This window comes from Piliocolobus tephrosceles, chromosome X, assembly GCF_002776525.5.
Source record: "Piliocolobus tephrosceles isolate RC106 chromosome X, ASM277652v3, whole genome shotgun sequence".
NCBI lineage: Eukaryota > Metazoa > Chordata > Mammalia > Primates > Cercopithecidae > Piliocolobus > Piliocolobus tephrosceles.
The window spans coordinates 83,064,826-83,084,217 of NC_045455.1; the positions used below are offsets into that span (position 1 = coordinate 83,064,826).

The 19,392-nt window shown below is 39.4% G+C and overlaps 1 protein-coding gene across 1 annotated transcript in view; it reads right to left on the bottom strand.

Moving 5' to 3' along the window:
• Positions 1-16,187: 16,187 nt before the first annotated feature.
• Positions 16,188-19,392, bottom strand: part of KL (klotho) — a 44,936-nt gene continuing 41,731 nt past the window's right edge. The window contains exon 5 of the mRNA XM_023208805.2: positions 16,188-18,467. Within this exon, the coding sequence (XP_023064573.2) occupies positions 18,130-18,467 (338 nt within the window). The 3' untranslated portion in view covers positions 16,188-18,129. The remainder of the gene's footprint in view (positions 18,468-19,392) is intronic.

Genomic DNA, 19,392 nt, shown 5'->3' on the forward strand with positions numbered 1-19,392 from the left:
TTCAATATCCTACAGATTTTGGTTTCTTGTCTTGGTTAAGAAGTCTCTACAAACCCTAAATTGTATGTATAGACTTCTAGACTTCCTTCTGCACATTCATTCATTCATTCATTTATCTATTCATTTATTTATTTTTACACTGAAGTCTTCAGTTCCCTGAAATTTATTTGTCTATATTCTGAGAGACAAGTGCTCATTTCTATTTTCTCCTGGATGGAGATTCAACACCTTCCTTCTCACTCTGAATGGAAATAACAACTTCATAATATATTAAAGTTGCATATATTTTGGAAGCTAGTTGGAAGATTTGCTATTCAATCACTCTAACTTGTTTATTTCAAAAACCATAAGCGACTTATATGTTTGATTATACTGACTTTGTAGTGTGTTTTAACATCAGCACTCACTATTCTTTTCACATGTTCTATTCTTGGGCATTTAATTTTCTATGTAAACTTTAAGATCACTTAATATTATTTGCAAATGGTGTGATTCTAATTGGAATTGCAATACATTGCATAATAACATACCTCAAAATTACATATGTTATATACATATTGATGTATATAATGAATTTGGGGAGATCTAACATTTAAATTATTTTCAGTCTACAGATCTAAAAACTTAGTTTACCTCTAGAACTTAGTATGCTGTTCCATTTGTTTGAATTTTATTCTCAGGACTTTATAGTTTTCTTCGCACAGGATTTCTTTGCATTGTATTGCAGCCATGAATTAATTTTTTCCATTTCCATGTTAGATAACTTTTGCTGTTGATTATCACATGTGCATATTTTATATGTCCCCATTTTATCAAATTATCTCATCAACTCAAATACTGTTTTTCTTAAGTCTGTTGGGTTTTTCAGGAATACAATATTATCAACAAAAGTAGAGTTTTAATCTTTCTTTTCCAATGTTTATATAAATCGTTATTTTTAAAATTTTATTTTAGAGACGGGGTCTTGCTGTGTTGCCCAGTTGGGACTCAAACTTCTCGGCTCACAGGATCCTCCTGCCTCAGCCTTCTGAGTAGCTGGGACTATAGGCAGGCATGCCCCTCCATACCTGGCATTGACAAATTATTTTACTGCCTTTTCCCACTGCATTTGCTAGAACCTCTAAGACAACAGTAATGGTAAGATCAAGCATTCTTATCTGATTCCTGATAACAATTGAAGTGATTTTAGTGTTTTGTTGTTTAAAATAACATTTGCTTATTTTTGCAGTTTTTGTCACAGTTTTTTGTTTTTGTTTTTGAGATGGAGTCACGCTCTGCCGCCCTGGCTGGAGTGCAATGGCTCGATCTCGGCTCCTGGGTTCAAGTGATCCTCCCACCCCATCCTCCCGAGTAGCTGGGATTACAGGCGCACACCACCATGCCTGGCTAATGTTTGTATTTTTAGTAGAGATAGGATTTCACCATGTTGGCCAGGCTGGTCTCAGACTCCTGACTTCAGGTGATCTGCCCATCCCAGCCTCCCACAGTGCTGGGATTACAAGCGTGAGCCACTGTGCCCGGCCCATAGTTAAAAAGGCTCCTCATGTACATGTTTTCATAAAGTTGTTAAGAATAGGTACTGGATTTTTATCAAAATGGCTTTTCAGCATCAATTGATATGTTTATTTTTCTGCTCTAATATGTTGATTTAATGAATTATATTGCTGGATTTCCTGAAACCCATATAACCTTGCATTTTTACAATAAACTCTACTTGGCCATAGCGTATTGGTCTGTTAATACATTTTGAGATTACTCAAGCTCAAATCACATGTAGAGTATTTTTGCATTTAATAGATGGCATTTATCTTTTTTGCAGAATCTTCATAGGGTTTTAGTAATAAGATTGGCATTACAAATACAATGAGAACTTGTCTATCTTCTTCTATAGTCTTAAATAGTTTAAATCACATCAGAATTGCCCATTCTTTAAGGTTAAATAGTGTTCAGCTATCAAATTATCCAATCCTGTTAACTTTTTCAATAACACATTTTAATCACTTTTCTAGTCTCTTCTTGAGTGTTCAGTCTATTGATTTTCTACTGCTTCACTCGATTTTAATAATTTGTATTTTCCTAGGAAATATCAATGTTGTCTATGCTTCCAAGGTATCTGGTTGAGATTAAAGTTTTCGTATGTAGTCAAGTATACAATCAACTATTTTTGTAAATATTACATGGACATTTAAAAACTGCATGTTCTTTAGTAGTCACAAATGAATAAATTGTATTAAATAAATAGAAATATATTGAATCCACTTTGTACTAGATATTCAGGATGGGCTCAGGATAAATAGGTCAGCTTTCTCCCTGTCACCCTTGGCCCACCACCAAACTCTTGTATAATGGCATTCACCACGTCTGTCTCTGTTGAGTATGTAACTCCTGTGCCTATTGGCTGGGTAACTCCTATTTATGCCTAGGTCTCAATTTCATGCCACTTCCTTCAGGAAATCCTTCTTAATATCCTAGACTAGGTTGGGGAACAGTGGTATCATGCACGGAACTTTTTCTTCGTGGCACTTGTCTCATTCGTAATAATACAGTTATTTGTTTAAGTAATAGAGTAATGTCTTTCTCTCCTATTATCTAGTAAACTCGAAGGATGGAATAATGTCAGGTTTATCTTAACCTCAAAACATAGTAGAACATGGTAGTGTACCTGGCACATAGTAGGCAAGCAAAAATGTTTCTTTTATGAATGATTGAATGAACGAATGAACAAATGGTCTGTTAATCAGAGGAAACATAAATTTGGAAACTGTCACTGACAATTTTCTACCACGTGGTTGGAAAGTCAGCCTACCACATCAAAGACTGCTGAAACAGACATGCAAGAAAAAGCTGAGCTGAGACACGGAAGAAAACAAAATTTCCTGGCTCATAAGACTATCTCAATCTCCACTGAAAGCTTAAATCAGAAGCCCAATTACATCCCATTCCACCGTTTTGTCAGACCTGATATAGCCTTAGAACTCCACTTTTTGTTAAAGCTAAAAACAATAGATTTCTTTAGTTTTGTCTAATGCTTCTTTTCCATTTCAGGATCCCATCAGGGAAATCATATAACATTTAATCATCATATCTCTTGGGCTTTTCTTGGCTCCGACAGTTTCTTGGACTCTCCTTGTTTTTGATGACCTCATCGTATTTATGTACTTTATTTTATTCTGTCTAATTTTATGTTTACTTTGTGTTCACTTTGGTTTACTTTGTTGTCTCTTCTACTTCCTTTTGTTTTTTAACTAGTTTTCAAAAGTTTCTTGTTATTAACATTTTCCTTTTGAAAATATTGTTATTCTACTATAATTTCCTACTCTATAAATGTCTTCTGTCTCTATAGAAACTCATAAGAAAGCAGATATTCCTGTTTTATAATTTAACTAAACAATATGTAACTTATTTCCTTCACCAAGTTCATCTATCCCAATAAGGTGAGTCTTTTACAATATTTTCACTTCTCTATTCTTCTCCACTCTACCTTTACCCAGATCAGAATAACATACTGTAAGTGCTTTGCTTCATTTCACTGTATTCTTCCTTCACCCCAACTTCTACGTTTTTCTAAAGTAGCTTAGTATTTCATTCCAGATTACCAGAATTGCTTGGCCAGGCACAGTGGTGGCTCATTCCTGTAACCTCAGCACTTTGGGAGGTTGAGGCAGGAGTATGACTTGAGCTCAGGAATTGGGACAACATAGCGAGACCCCTATCTCTAAAACAAAAAACAAAAAATGAGGCGGGAGGTTAGTTTGAGCCCAATAGGTTAAGGCTGCAATGAGCCGTGATTGCACCATTGCGCTCCTGCCTGGGTGATGGAGTGAGACTCTGTCTCAAAAGGAAAAAAAAAAGAAAAGAAAAAGAAAAAAGAAAACAAGAGAATTGCCTTTTCTTGTTTCAGAATTCTCATTTAGGGTCTACTACTGTCATTGGATTTAATTACATGTGCACTGCTGACAACTGTTTCTTTTCCACCTCATGTGCTCCTGTCTTTGTTGGTGGGGTTGCTGGTACTGGGAGGAGGGTGGTACTATGGCACTATTTGCTTACAGTCTTCCTCTAGCAGTTTCCTCTATTCCAGCTGCATAGGCAACCTACTCAGAACCCACTCTGAAACTCAGCACATGCACACCTTTCTCCTCCCCAAAAGGCCAATGGCATCCTGAGTGGGTCTAAGGATCTCAGGTTGCAGTCCTTTTCTCTCAGTAGTCAGGTGCCACTCCCCCATTTCATGTAAGGTGTTGCACATGAAACATTGAATGACACTCTGATTCTCTAAGTCACTGGTTATTTCTGTCTAGAAGTTTATCATATTTTCTCTTTATTCTTGAAATTTAAGAATTTGCCAGATCACCTTCAGTGACTGGGTTTGTTTTTGTTGTTGTTGTTGTTGTTATTTTTGTCGTTGTTTTTTCTCATCCCTTCTGCTTGGAACTTGGTGAACAGTTTCAATGTGCACATTCAGGTTGTTCTTAATCTCAGACATTTTCTTCTTTTATGAGTTTAACAATTGCCTCTTCTCCAACTGTAGCTTTTCTCTCTGGATCTTCTTTTATTCACATGTTAGTTTGTCCAAGAGAGATTCTCCAAAACCCTATTATTTTCTCACATGATGGTCTTCTGCTTGTACTTTTGCTCTGTGTCTCTTTTTTTTTTTTTTTTTTTCCGAGATGGAGCCTTGCTCTGTAGCCTAGGCTGGAGTGCAGTGGCACGATCTCAGCTCAGGGCAACCTCTGCCTCCTGGGTTCAAGGGATTCTCCTGCCTCAGCCTCCTGAGTAGCTGGGACTACAGGCACGCGCCACCACGCCTGGCTAATTTTGTTTTTGTATTTTTAGTAGAGACGGGGTTTCACCATGTTAGCCAGGATGGTCTCGATCTCCTGACCTTGTGATCCGACCACCTCAGCCTCCCAAAGTGCTGGGATTACCGACATGATCCACCACGCCCAGCCTGCTCTGTGTTTTATGTAAGTCTGAAGTTAAGTTTAAATGTGAATTTATACTGTGTTATATAATGTTCTTTTTTGTTGTTGTTTTCTGTTTTGTTTTTTTGGCCCAGGATCTCATTCTGTTGCCCAGGCTGGTGTGCAGTGGTATGATCTCGGCTTACCACAACCTCCACCTCCCAGGTTCAAACGATTCTCCTGCCTCACCCATCCAAGTAGCTGGGATGACAGACATGTGCCATCATACCTGGCTAATTTTTGTATTTTTAGTAGAGAAGAGGTTTCACAATGTTGGCCAGGCTGGTCTTGAACTCCTGGCCTCAAGTGATCTGCCCACCTTGGCTCCCAAAATGCTGGGATTACAGGTGTGAGCCACCGTGTCTGGTCAATACAATATGATATAATGTTATTTTAATGTTGCCTCTGAAATTTCCTATAACTTGTGGAGCTACCATTGCCACCTCTGCTGCCGCTGCTGTTACAGATGCTGGGCTGGCCACCCCCTCAGAAACCACCGTACCTCGGACTTCCCTGAGGCGCGCCCATGAGACCCGGCCAACCGCTGGGTATGCACCCTGCCCACCTGCCCTGGGCTGCTGCTCACCATACCCACCCATGTGTGCACTGCTGCCTGGCATATGCCCTCTGCCTATGCGCAGGCTGCACTGGCCCACAGACATCATCACAAAACACAAGTCCAAAGAGGAAGTCATACTAAGAATTTCAAGATGGTCACAGAAGAACATTAAGCCATGCAATTACACAGGTGACGCTGCCACGAAGCCAGCCCTGTCTGGGAGCCTGGGCATACAGCAATGGTAATTTCCACTTTCCCAGCCTCTAGTCACTAGTGGTTTGAATTGAAGTGTTTAATGCACTTTGTATTGCCAAGCTAGTAAGTAATTTGTCTTATCAATCTTCGGTTACAGTCTCTCCTCCTAGAAACAATAAAGGCTTTGTACAGCTTTCTAAACCAGCAATTGCCTCTCCTCTTTCTAAACAAGTTGGCTGTCTTTCCTAGGAAACCAATGTGAACAGAGCTTTGAATAGTCACTAATGACTTAAATTAGTTGCTGGGTCTTTCTGAGTCCTTAATTTTCTCCAGGAGTTATTAGCTCAGGCATAGAGAAACACCAGACTTATCTAGCCCTTGAAATCACCATGGCCATAAATGCAGTTCATAGCGTAATTCAGAGCGCCAATTCTGAAGCAATCCTGCCTATTCAAATCCTATTCCTACGTCACCTTTCCTACTGGAAGCCTTTGGCATAAGCTATGGTTTGAATAGAGCCCCTCCAAAATTCAGGTGTTGCCAGTATGATAGTATTAAGAAGTGGGGCCTTTAATAGGTGATTAGGCCATGAGAGCTTCTTCCTCATTAACAGGATGAAGGCCTTTATAAAAGAGGCTTCACATAGCATTCTGCTAGTTCAGGCTCTTTGCCCTCTACCTTCTACCATGTGAGTATGCAGCAAGAAGGCCCTCATCAGATCCTGCCACCTTGATCTTAGACTTCCAGCCTCCATTACTGTGAGAAATACATTTCTGTTCTTAAATTACTCAGTCTGTGGTCTTGTGCTGTAGCAGCACAGATTAAAACAGCATGTTATTCACCTCTGTATACCTGTTTTCTTGTCTTTAAAATGAAGACAATAGAATATCTTCAAACATAAGGCTTGATAAGTGTTTATTACACTCCAGTTCTAAATAAATGGGGTTCAATCTTTTAGCTTACATCGGTGATGTTCCTAAGAAGACAAAAATGCTAGCTTTGACTTGCATAACTCTTTCTATTAGATGTGGAGGATGTTTACTATTGCTTTCTGAAGGGGTCTGCAAAACAGCAGAAATGGGAACCCAATTCAGCAAGGTCATTACAAATGTACAGCTGGGTGAAGGCTGCTGCAGAATCAGCTGAGGGAGGGAGGGAGGGATCGTGTGTGTGTGTGTGTGTGTGTGTGTGTGTGTGTGTGTGTGTGTGTGTGTGTGTGTGTGTGTGTGTGTGTGTAGGTAGGCAGGCATGCATGTGAAGATAAGGTTCTGAGTCTGCGTATCATCTACCCTGTGCTTACGTGAAAGAAGGCCCTGGGTTTCCCTGTATGTATCACCAACAAATACGTGCAGCTTTCATTTGATTACTGGAATTGCCTCCTCTTGTTTACCTCTCAGTTGTCAGCAGAGCTCCAGTGAGACAATACAGATAAGTAATACAGAACAGAGCACCTCCTCTTACCCACACAAGACAAACAGCAGGCATTTTTTGAGTGTTTTGTTTTGTTTTAAGTGAGATGAGGCTTTTCAAACCCACCTTATGTAATACTTGGTCATGGATTTGAAGTAGAAGCCAACAGCAAGGTTCTGTAAAAAGGAATTAGAATTTAAAAAGAAATTCACATTGAAGTTTCATCAGCTTTGCTAGTATGGACTAAAAGGTTAATTCAGGTTAATTCATCAACCCTAGATGCTAATAGAAAGGCATGTTAAAAATTGATTTCTTCCTGACAGACTTTATAAAATATATGTGTGACCTGTTACAAGGAAATCAAATTATCAAAAAAGCTGAAGTTGTAATAGTTGGTCAAATTCTCCCATGAGATTTGTGTTATAGCGTAGTATTTGCAGGTGTCTCTGACTCTCAAGGAGTGGCCTCTAGAAATGGTCATGAAACTTGTGTCCTACCCATTCCCGTCTCCACGGGCCTAAGCCTGTTCTGCCCCCATCCAGGACGAGGCCTGGCTGTCCGAGGTTGCCCCATAGAGTGCTTATCTCACTTTTTGTTGCCTTCTGCACCAGCTGTATTAACATCTGATGAAAAGCTGAACAAGGAAAAGAGAAACCACGTTGGGATTCAAACCACAGAGGGAACGTTATACACAGAACTGGTTATGCGGTGGGTAATGGAATTGCTGAGAAGCCAACCAGGGATGATAAGGAAACACTAAGAGTAGCAAACAGTGGAAAGCTACTACTTCCCCTGGACTATAGGATGACAGAGGACAGAGGATGTGTTACTGGGCTCCCAGGAGTCAGGGTCACCTGGGAGAGGCTCCAGTGAGACTGGAGGCATGAAAGAGATTCAGCGCCACATCTCAGACCAATTAAATTGGAATCCCTGCCATCAGTGGTTTTTAAAATTCCCCAAGCGATTCCAAAGTGCAGTCAAGATGGAGAGCCGCTGCTTCCAGTGCCTAAGCAGAATCTGCATTGCCAGATCAACTCTGCCCCAGACTGAGCAAACATGGGGAGAAGAGCTATGGCCATGCCATCACTCAAGGTCCAGAAGCAGGGACCAAATGCACCAATAGATCAGAAAGCCAACCTGTTCACAGGTATCTTTGAAGAAATAACCAAGAACCAGATTTGATTCATAGAACTTTTCTTCATAAGTGACTTCTTAGTAATTGCTCTATAAAAAAACTACTTTAAAGAGCCATAATTTTGCTTAATGTATATTGAAAAAAGTGATTACATGTAACACTGTATGCCACTTACAGTAAACCAGTATTATCTAGCACAATCGATGAAAAAGTCTTTTGAATATATATAAATTGACTGGAGTAGAATATCCTGCTTAATAACTCTATTAACTTGCACATATTAAGTGTGTGCTAATTATTTGTCAAATGAACTAATCATCAAAGGAAGATTCATGTACAATGTGATATTACTGTGATTTTTATTGTGTTTTAATTCCTTGAAAATTGATACTCTATGATAATACATATAATGAATCCTTTAACGAGAAACAAACATCTTCATATGGTCTTTTTAAAAAAAATGACTGAGAAGGCCTTTTAAGATTTTGTACAGCCCTGGGGTAATCACCATGAACACCAATTATCATCATGAATATTGTTAAAGAGAAGTGTGATTGGCAAAATGCCAGATAATAGAGTTCAATGGAGCCCCAGGTAACTGGAAAAACAGTTAACTCCTTTTAAAGAACTACCTGTAATAAATTCCTATGCCCTTTTCACTAGGCATTTATTCATACAAGAAATGTTTATTAGGCAGTTAATATGTGCCCTGGGGAGTAACAAGGCAAATAAGGTCATTGCCTCAGAGCACTTTATAATCAAATGGAAGGGATTAAACAATCACACAAGTCCCATAGGAGGTGGTAGGTGCTAATTCTAATGTTTAGTGAGGTTTGGGGATGACCAGGCCAGGGGACATGAGAGGAGAGGTCTGAGAACAAATACCAGTTGGGAGTAGGATGCAAAGACACTCATGGAAGAGGCAAGTGACCTAATCAAAATGGTGCTTGCTGTAAGGCTCTTGATTCGGTTACTCTTCTAACATGTTAAAAATAAGAAAAAAGCAGATAATTTTGTCATTTTTTTCAAACCAGAAAACCAATTAGGGATTATTGGAAAACTCTATGCAAAAAGTGTAAAGAGGACAATTGCAGCAAGCACCCAGATGAAGGGTGGATGCTGCAAATACCACAGTCAAAAGAAGCCATAGCATTTCACACCTGAATGTCTCCAAGGGTTGATTGGGGTAAATTAGGGAAACAGAAAGGAAGAGCCAATTAGAAGGGAAAGATAATGAATATTGCCTTTCAGATCTATCTGGTTGAAGGCTGAATAGATATCCAACAAGAGACATCCACCAGGAATGCACTGAACAATTCACAGTTTACAAAGTACTTTTACTATGATACTATGTAACCTGTATGCAAAAATAAAACACTTGTGTCACTCATATTCCAAAATATTTTGAACAGAAGTATGAATTTCTTGGTTAACACAATATCCTTAAAGGCCTTCAAAAATAGCAGTGCAAGTCACCTGTATGTACATCAAACATGTACAATTTTCACTTCACTTTCACAAAAAAAATCACAATGGCGATGATGATGTCATCCAGGCTTTTAGGTTTATGTTGAAGAAAACTAGATGCAGTGGCCATCCTGTATGTGTGTGCTGAGCCTGGCTTGGCACAGTGTAGATTCGTGCTTTGCTGTCAAGGGCTGGAGAGACAACAGAGACAATAGTCTATTTTGCAACTCTACTGCAATTGGGTTGGTAAGAGCCCCACAGTTTGCTTCATAAGCATGATAGCATTTCATTGATTCTTCTTTTTTCTCTATCTCTTTAGAGGTCACAGAAGTGGATTCAGTGTGAGAGAGAGCCAGATGATAATAATTTACCTCTGGACAATGCTTTTACATTGACAAACTACTTTCTCATACGACATTAACACCCTGAAGCTTTCAAATAGCCCTGGAAGGTGGGTGCATTACAAATGGACGCACCAAACACAGAAAAGAAATGGTAATTAAACCTAGGTCTCAGGATATCTCCAGGTGAGAAAGAGCAGGTCTACCACTGGCTCAGACAGTTTGTTCCAGAACTATTATTTTTTTCAGACTTCAACCTGCCCAACCCAGCAATCTCCCTTCAAGACTAGTTTCGTTCTTTGTTCAACATATATTTTAAAATACATTTTTAATGATAAAAGTTCCAATAAATTTAAAACATTTGCCTCCTAATTCCCATCTTGTCTGTGTTATCAGTAAACATGTGTATTATTATGTGTATTATTGTATATTATGTGTATTATCACACAGATCTATTTTTTATTTTTGTTATCTCATATTGAATATACATCACCAGAAGATGCTTGAGCATATAGGATGTTTTCAGCATAAGGCTCTGGATTTAGTTACTCTTCCAACATGTTAAAAATAAGAAAAAAAAGCAGATAATTTTGTCTTTTTTTCGTGTTTTTTATATTAAAGTTATTTCCAATTTTAAAAAGTATGGTCATTTGGACTTTGAAGTCTGTTTTAAAAATTTTAAATTGTAGTCATCTGCACCTAAAATGTCTATTTCACAGAAAACCGAACAACTGCATGTTCTCACTTCTAAGTGGGAGCTGAATGATGAGAACACATGGACACATTAGGGGAGCAACACACACTGGGGCCTGTCAGGGGTGGGGCTGGGGGAGGGAGAGCATCAGGAAGAATAGCTAATGGAGGCTGGGCTTAATACCTAGGTGATGGGTTGATCTGTGCAGCAAACCAACATGGCACACATTTACATATGTAACAAACATGCACATCCTGCATGTGTAACCCGGAACTTAAAATATTAAATAAAAGTTAAAGAAAAAATAGGTCTGTTTCAAACAATGGTTATGCATTTCAAGTGAGAATTTGTTTGTTAGGATATCGTCTCTTAATGTTTTAATTGTGTCAGCCTTAAATCAGTACCTCTTTGTCATCCATAGCACTTGCTGCATTCTGACACTTTCTATGATACCATCTCAATAACAACAGACTAATAGTTCTTTGCTCTCTGTCTCTTGTTATCCCTATTAGAACAAATTATATCCCTCAATCAACCACAGAGGGCCCTTAGCCCCTTGCTACTCAAACTGTGGTCCACAGAACAGAAGCATCATGCGCACTCTTGGGAGGTTGTTAGAAATGCAAACCCTTGGGCCCATCCTAGACCTCCAGAATCAGAATTGGCATTTGACCAAGATCCCCAGGTGACTCATATGTATGTTAAAGTCAGCGACGCACTGATTAGATCACTGGTTCTCAAGTTCAGCTTCTCATTGCAATCACCTGGGAGCTAGCGCCACCACCCCCCCCCCCCCCCCCCCCCCCCCCCCCCCAAAAACCGGCCTATTTAGTCTGAGGAATTTTTTAAAACCCAGGCGATTCGGATGTGTAACCAAGGTAGAAAAGCACTGGTCCTGATTAACTCCCTCTTTATAGACAAGAAAACAATGAGGCCCAGTGGGTTAGGTGACTTACTCTAGGTTATAAAGCAAATTTGCAAGTAGAACTAGAAAATGGAGGATCTCTATCCGGTTTAGGGCTTCCTCCATAATATAAGCGCCTGCTCCTCCCAAAACCTGGGCCCGGGACCTCTGTTGTTGTTCTTGGAAGCTGGCATATCCCCGCCTTGCCCTTCTATTCCACTTTCTCAACGCAGGCATGTTCTGACTTTCTGGACACACTTGAATTCCTTGCCTACAGTTCTCCTCTGTCCTTCGCTTTCCTCCCCTCCTCCACTGGGCCCACTCCCACAAGCCCTGAAACCATCCCCAGACTTTTCAGCCTCTTTGTACAGTACCTTCCTCGTATCCTGGAGGAACACTTCCCGAGCTTCCCCTCCAACGGTTGGCTTCTCCTTCAACAGTCCTCTTGACGCAAGCTGGAAATGCTTCACTCCTAAGCCCTGGAATTCCGACATTCCTGTTTCTAGTTCAATTGCCTGTGCGCTGGTCTTTCTCGCCTTCTTATATTCACTGGATCTGCCCTTGACTACACCCTTCTACATAGCCCCATGGTTCTCCATGAACAGGGTGTCAGAATCACTCTGGAATGATTCCTTGCCAAGCCGTGGGTGCTGCCGCCATCTTCTCCCAAAGGCACTTTCCAAAGTGTGGGCTGGGAGGGGAAAAGACCTGGTCATCTGCGTTTGGACAGCACAGCTGAGGCTCTCCCCAGGGCTGCAACCCATTAACTAATTTCTGGTTTCCCTCATCTCCTTCTCTCTGTGTGAGTGAACCCAATGCAGCCATGTTGCCAACACTGCAGCTCATTCTGTCAACCTGATGGTCATAGGAACCCCGCACTGTGTTTATTTTAGTGGATTATCAGGCCCATAACAGGTACAGTTAAAAAAAGAACATTTAAAATGGTACCAATTTGGAATAAAAGTTGTTTCAATCTCATCTTGTCTTTTACTAATAAAATATCTCTATCAGACCCATCCCTCTTCCTCTAATTATGTCTCTGTTGCGTCCTCTCTGGCTTACCACTACTGCCCCCTGTTGACTGAAATGTTGTATTTTGAAGCCTTGGGGCTACTTACCAGAGATTCACATTACTCATAATTTAAAGGGGAAAATATGGTTATAAAACCAATATGTCTTAAATGCAATACTGTGACCTTGGAACACTATAGAATTTGCCATCTAACATCTTGGCTATAAATTATCCAAAGCTTTGATTCACATGAAAAACCAACTGAAATGCCTTAGGCAAAATTTATGGTCATGTCCATAATTAGACAACAACTGGCATGATATCGAAAGGAAACTGAATTTTACAAACTGATCAATTGAGATTTTAAACAGAAAAAAAGGTCAGTCTATTCCAGCAGTTTATTAAGGGATAATGTTTCTATTGAAGATAACGTATACAAAATAAATTAGGTCATTTAACATTAATTCATTTTACCATAAAATAAACATATTGAAAAATTATACTAAAATCAGAAAGCCTACCAGAGATTTTTGAATCTCATAAAAATTAGTTAACGAGCCTTCAATTATTTACCAACCAAATAACAAATATACACATTTTAATGTTTTGTCTGTGTCATTAGATTATTTCAAAAGAGCAGATGGTACAACATATTGATACAGAAATATCTTCTGCCAAATTATCTTCAGAATTCTATCAATCCAACATTTGTAAATTTTGAATCCAAGAAGATAATTTGGTATTATTAAGTAAATGTGTGACTTCATTTTTCTAAATTTAGTTTCACTAAGAGTATTCTATGAAAATGTATATTCAAAGTCACAAATAAAATAACTAGAAGACTTCAGGATGAATCATTTTGACTGTAATAGTCCCTAGTTTTACATTATTGAGCTCTAACTATCTGATTAACAAGAAATCACATGCACATTAAGAGTAAGTAGTATGAGTCTAGGAAACGAAATAAATGTCTGGGATAGATACGCAAGGTATTGAATATTTTCTATGTTCAGCACTGTGCTAAGATAGACATTCCCATTTCAAAGATGAGGAAACTGAGGTTCACCAAGGATTGTGTTACCCAAAGCTACCCAACTGTAAGGTCATTTTGAGCCTGGTCTTGTTCTTTTTTTTTTTTTTTCTCTGCCTTTTTATCTCCATAATATGTATGTTGAAATTGTTTTCCTCTCTAACCCACTAGGTAAAAAAAAAAAGTCAGAGTTCGGGGGACTTGAGCAGTAGTCACCAAGTCTTTTCTGGTGTGCAGAAATCATGTAAAACAAGATTTCACCATATTGTAGGTGTCCTGTTGCCATTATTAGTGGCATTTCCACCCTTCGCTCAAGGTTCCCTGTGGGTTTTCTTGACCTCTTTCTCCTTGATATCAGATAATGGGTGTTTAACCACAAAGATATGAAACAAAGGCATTCCAGGAAATGTCCTGCAACCAACAAAACTCCAACAATATTTAGTGGTTATAAAAATGGAAAAATGCAATGGGTCTGAGGGGAAAAGCTACACATTCTAGGAAACTAAGTATTTGGAGATGACCTAAAGGGTTCCTCTAAAATAGTGTTTCTGTTTACAGATAAAGAACTCAGCCTGAGACAGAAAGATTACTGACTAGTTGAAAGACAGGTGGTTAAGGAAGACAAAAAGTTACAACCTTTCACTTAGTGATTTGTCTGGAGGCGATAACTTAGGACAGCAGTAAGTTTTACTGCCTCTCTACCTAGTAAGACAGGTTATCATTCCTTCCTCTGAATATATAGGATGGAGCTGTGTCATCTAACACATCGCCATTGCTGGCTGACAGTTGATCTCTATTAAACCAGTCTCTGGGCACAGGCGATGGCAGTGAGCTAATTCTGCCTATCATTTATTCCGTCATTCATTCCTACACGTATTCAATTAATCAACATTTGTTGAACAATATTATGTAAGAGATACTGTAAAAAAAATATACATACCAGACAAGATGTGGTCTCTGCCTTGCCCTCTAGAACCGAGGTCCTCCTGTCCAGGATGGCTAACATCCTCCAAATTAACATGTTCCTTTCCAAGTGCAAATTTCCAGCAGCATTGCTCAATATTAAATATTAAATGGAGATGTTATAGAACAATCTAGTTACTTAGAACCAAAATTACTTACTACAAAAAAACTAAAATATCTCAATAATGTTTATATCGATTACATGTTGAAAATATAATATTTTGGATACACTGGAAATAAAATATAGTATTAAAATTTATCTCTTCTATGCCTTTTTATTTTTTAATATGACTACTGGAAAATTTAAAATGAAATACATGGTTTGCTTGTATTGTATCTGTTGAGCAGCACTGTTATAAATAATTTAAAGGAAAACTTCCAAGGCTCTAATAGATTCTTCTTGTTATTATTTCAGAGATAGGTCTCATTCTGTTGCCCAAGTTGGAGTGCAATGGCATGAACGTAGTTCACTGCAGCCTCGACCTCCTGGGTTCAAGCGATCCTCCCACCTCAACCTCCCGAGTAGCTGGGACTACAGGTGCATACTGCCACGCCTGGCTAATTTCTAGAAGTTTTTGTAGGGACAGGTCTCAGTATGTTGCCTAGGCTGGTCTCAAATTTCTAGCCTCAAGTGATCCTCCTGCCTTGGCCTCCTACAGTGTGGGGATTACAGGCATGAGCCAACAGGACCCAGCTAGATTCTAATTGCTGACTGTGGAAGTCAAAGATAAAATGATGTGTCCCTAATGAAACTGGAAAACCGTCCTTCCAAACCAGGGCAAAATGAATGGGGGATAAAGGCTCACCTGGAATCAAAGGAATGCTGCAAATGCAGGGCGAATACAAGTGTGTAGGAAACAGCCCAGACACCTCGGGGAACCACAAGTTGGCCACTTAGCGCCCCTGTAGAATTGGCCCACAATGGAAGAAGAGGTGTAGGCATTCTGGAGAATGGTTTCTGTATTATATGTACACCAGAATTCACGAGAGGAAAGCATCAGAGAGGAAGACTAGAGTGGGAAGAACGTGGCGCCCTGAGACGCGGTGGAGGAAGGAGTGCAGTTCGCCCCACGGGGCCAGGAAGTCCCCGCCTCCAGCGCCGCCGCCTAGCCTAGCGGTCCCGGGGCTGACCCTAGAGGTGCCCTCCCTCCTCTCGTTCACCCCGAGCCACCTGCGAAGTTGTACCCGACTCAGAGTCAGCATGAGACGGGTATTAGAAGGTAGCTGGATGGTTCTCAGAGGGCGCTTCTCTTCGCTGCTTTGGCTTCTGTTTTGTCCTTTTCAGCTCTCGTGTATTTCGCTGTCTCATCTCTGAAATTCTCTCTGCTCCACACGTGGCCTAGCCTGGGTCAACCTCCGGCTACCATCTTCCAGCGGCCTGGGTCAGGCCCCTTGCAGTCACACCCATTTCTCCACTGCTCGCATCACATCTTATGTGGCTTAGTCAACTCAAGTTTTTTTAATTAAAAAAATAATTAGCTAGCAACCACTCATATGATTATGAAAGAAGGGAAAAAGTTGCAGGCAGATTTATTATTAATATAATACTTTATCAAACAGCAGAATTACTTCTCTTTGCAGTCAAGGAAATTAAAGTAAATGTGCAACACAATTATTTTTAAACAATATTTATCAACATTAATTAATAAGAAACTAACAAACAGGAATGGTTAAATAAGTTGTGATACATTCCTCTGGTGGCATACTCAACAACTATTAAAAATCATGCTTTTGAAGACTAATAATGACAAAGGAAAGTTTCATAATAAAAATTAATAAAGATACTAACTATATACAATATGATCTATGTAAAATAAAATACATAGGAAATGTTAATAGTGGCTATTTCTGGGTTCTGAGATTATAGATAATTTTAGTTTTTCTTTGCATATAGTTTCTGTGTTTTAAAAGTTTTTACAATGAACATATATTACTCTTATAATCAGAAAAATATATACATAAAATAAACTTGATTCTCTAGCATCCAATTTTAATAAGTCCAGTTTAAAATGAATACCACCAAAAGCTTAGCATTCATGAAAAAATCATACCACCTCTAAAGATGATACATTATACAGTACAGTATATTATTACACACTATGACCCTGTGTCAGTGAGGTTAGTGATGCCTGTTATGACATTGGTTTACCTTGCCTGATACAATATTGACTTACCTATAAAGCAACTCCAGTGTAATACAGAGACTTCCCTGTCTGAAAATCAGCAAGACTTATTTAAGGGGCATTAAAGGATGAAACCTAATTAGCCCTTTCTAGATATCACTAGCACGTTTCAGTGTAAAAGTTCAAAGTAAAACTAGTTCAAAGCTACTTCCACAGAAGTTAACAGCAAAAACATAAAATAAACCTCAGAGATCACGAAAACAAATCCAGTGTTATTCAGACCAGATTGCTTTTGAACCTATTAAGCATTTGTAAAACTATCAATTCAATGAATTACAGTACAGCTAAAGAATAGAAAGTAGTATCACTCTTCATAGAATGAGTGATTAGTTCATCCTTATGCTCCAGGGAAAGGTCATGTCATTCATCCCAATGTCTACTCAAAAATGGTGTATACTCAAATTAATCGTAATGTTGCACATAATAAGCACTTTTTCCTCCTTTCCTCCACCTAGAGTCACTGCGGTATACCGTATTTCACAAGTGCTTCATGCTTCCTGAAGAGCCCAATATCACAGGATGCATGTTTATTTTTCTGCAGATACTTATCAAAAGTTTCCTATGTGCAAGGCCCCCAACAAGGTACCAGTGAGACAAATCCCTCAGGGACCCAGGGTTTAGAGAGGGCCTCAAAAATCATATAAAATATACATTTCCATAATTTGCTCTCTAAGTTTGTCATTAACCAGATACATAAATCAATACTAGTATTTGATAGAAGCATTGCTTTCGAAAGGAACATTCCAGCCTAGGGCCCTCTGTCATCTCTCCTGTATCTGCCATCTTCTTTTTCACAGGAAACTAGATTTGACAGAGGGGAAGCCACTAGGCATTATTATGGCAGTTGAGAAATGGTTACTTGGTATGTAACTTTCTATTCGAACTCTTGCAATTATTATTTCCAGAAAAACATTAAATTTAGAAGTGGGTACAGATGAAAATATTCCTAATCTTGTCATTCAAATTTCTGCACAAATGTTGCATTGGTGTGGTTCCTGTTTTTCATGCTTTTACTAGTGTGTTACAGAAATTATAGTGCCTGTCAGTTTTTAATCACCCAAAAAGGAGAACAAATTCAGGCACTATTCACATTATTCAATATTTTACGATCACCTATGCCCATTTCAAAACCTCTGTCATAAGCCACAAAAACGTTTTCTGGAAGTCAGATGTATGAAATGTACAGTTCACAACACTTAGAGGTGCAAATGATTAACAGCTGATGTGTCTGCATAATTATTTCAAAACGAATGAATAGGAAAATGTTCAGAACTATTTGTAACGTCTTCTGCCTTTCTTCGAGTAGTAAAATATAAGGGAGAGAGAAACAATAAAAGCCAAAAATAGAAAAGCTATGAAAGCCACTAAAGGCTTTCGGGTGTGGAAAAAACTGCACTCAGTACACATGGTGAATTCTTCTGGACAAAATTTCTCCAGAGTTTCTGGGCCCGGGAAACCATTGCTGTCAATAATTTTCCTGTAATGTTTCATGGATGGCTTGGGCTCAAACTGATCTGCAGCAAAGCGATAGAGGCCAAACCTCGGGGCTGTGCGATCGTTAAACGAATAAGCAAAGTATCCGCAAAGATTGATACCATCCAGTATGTGGGCTGGAAAAACAAAAAGACAGAAGAGTAGTTATTACATACGTTGCACACAACACATCCCTTTTTTTTTTTTTTTTTTTTTTTTGAGATGAAGTGTCACTCTGTCACCAGGCTGGAGTGCAGTGGCACCATCTTGGCTCACTGCAGCCTTCACCTCCCGAGTTCAAGTGATTCTTCTGCCTCAGCCTCCTGAGTAGCTGAGATTACAGGTGTGCACCACTACACTTGGCTAATTTTTGTATTTTTAATAGAGACGGGGTTTCACCATGTTGGTCAGACTGGTCTTGAACTCCTGACCTCAGATGATCTGCCCGCCTCATCTTCCCAAAGTGCTGGGATTACAGGCGTGAGCCACCATGCCCGACCTTTTTTTTTTTTGGAAATAGCGTCTTGCTCTGTCTCCCAGGCCGAAGTGCAGTGGTGTGATCATGACTCACTGCAGCTGGACCTCCAAGCTCAAGCAATCCTCCTGCCTCAGTGTCTCGAGTAGCTGGAATTACTGGTGTATGCCACCATACCCAGCTAATTTTTGTGATTTTTAGTAGACACAAGGTCTCACTATGTTGCCCAGGTTGATCTCAAACTTCTAGGCTCAAGCAATCCTCCCGCCTTGGCCTCCCAAAATTCTGGGATTACAGGTGTGAGCCTCCATGCCCAGTAAGGTTAAATCTTTATGTATTCCTTTATGTACATGAAACAGTTAAGACTGCCGTGGAGCAATCCAAGATGTAAGATGAGAATCTATGCTTGCATAGATCCAGAGTAGGGGCTAGGGATTTCTGGTCTTCCACTTTTAGCTACACTCCTTTATCTTTGGAAAACTGCTAGATACCTCTTGGACTGTTTCAGTGAGGCACAAAATGGATAGCCCTCCATTCCAAGGGTAACAGTGTGTGTTGATGTTGGAGATTTCATCAAGTGTCACGCC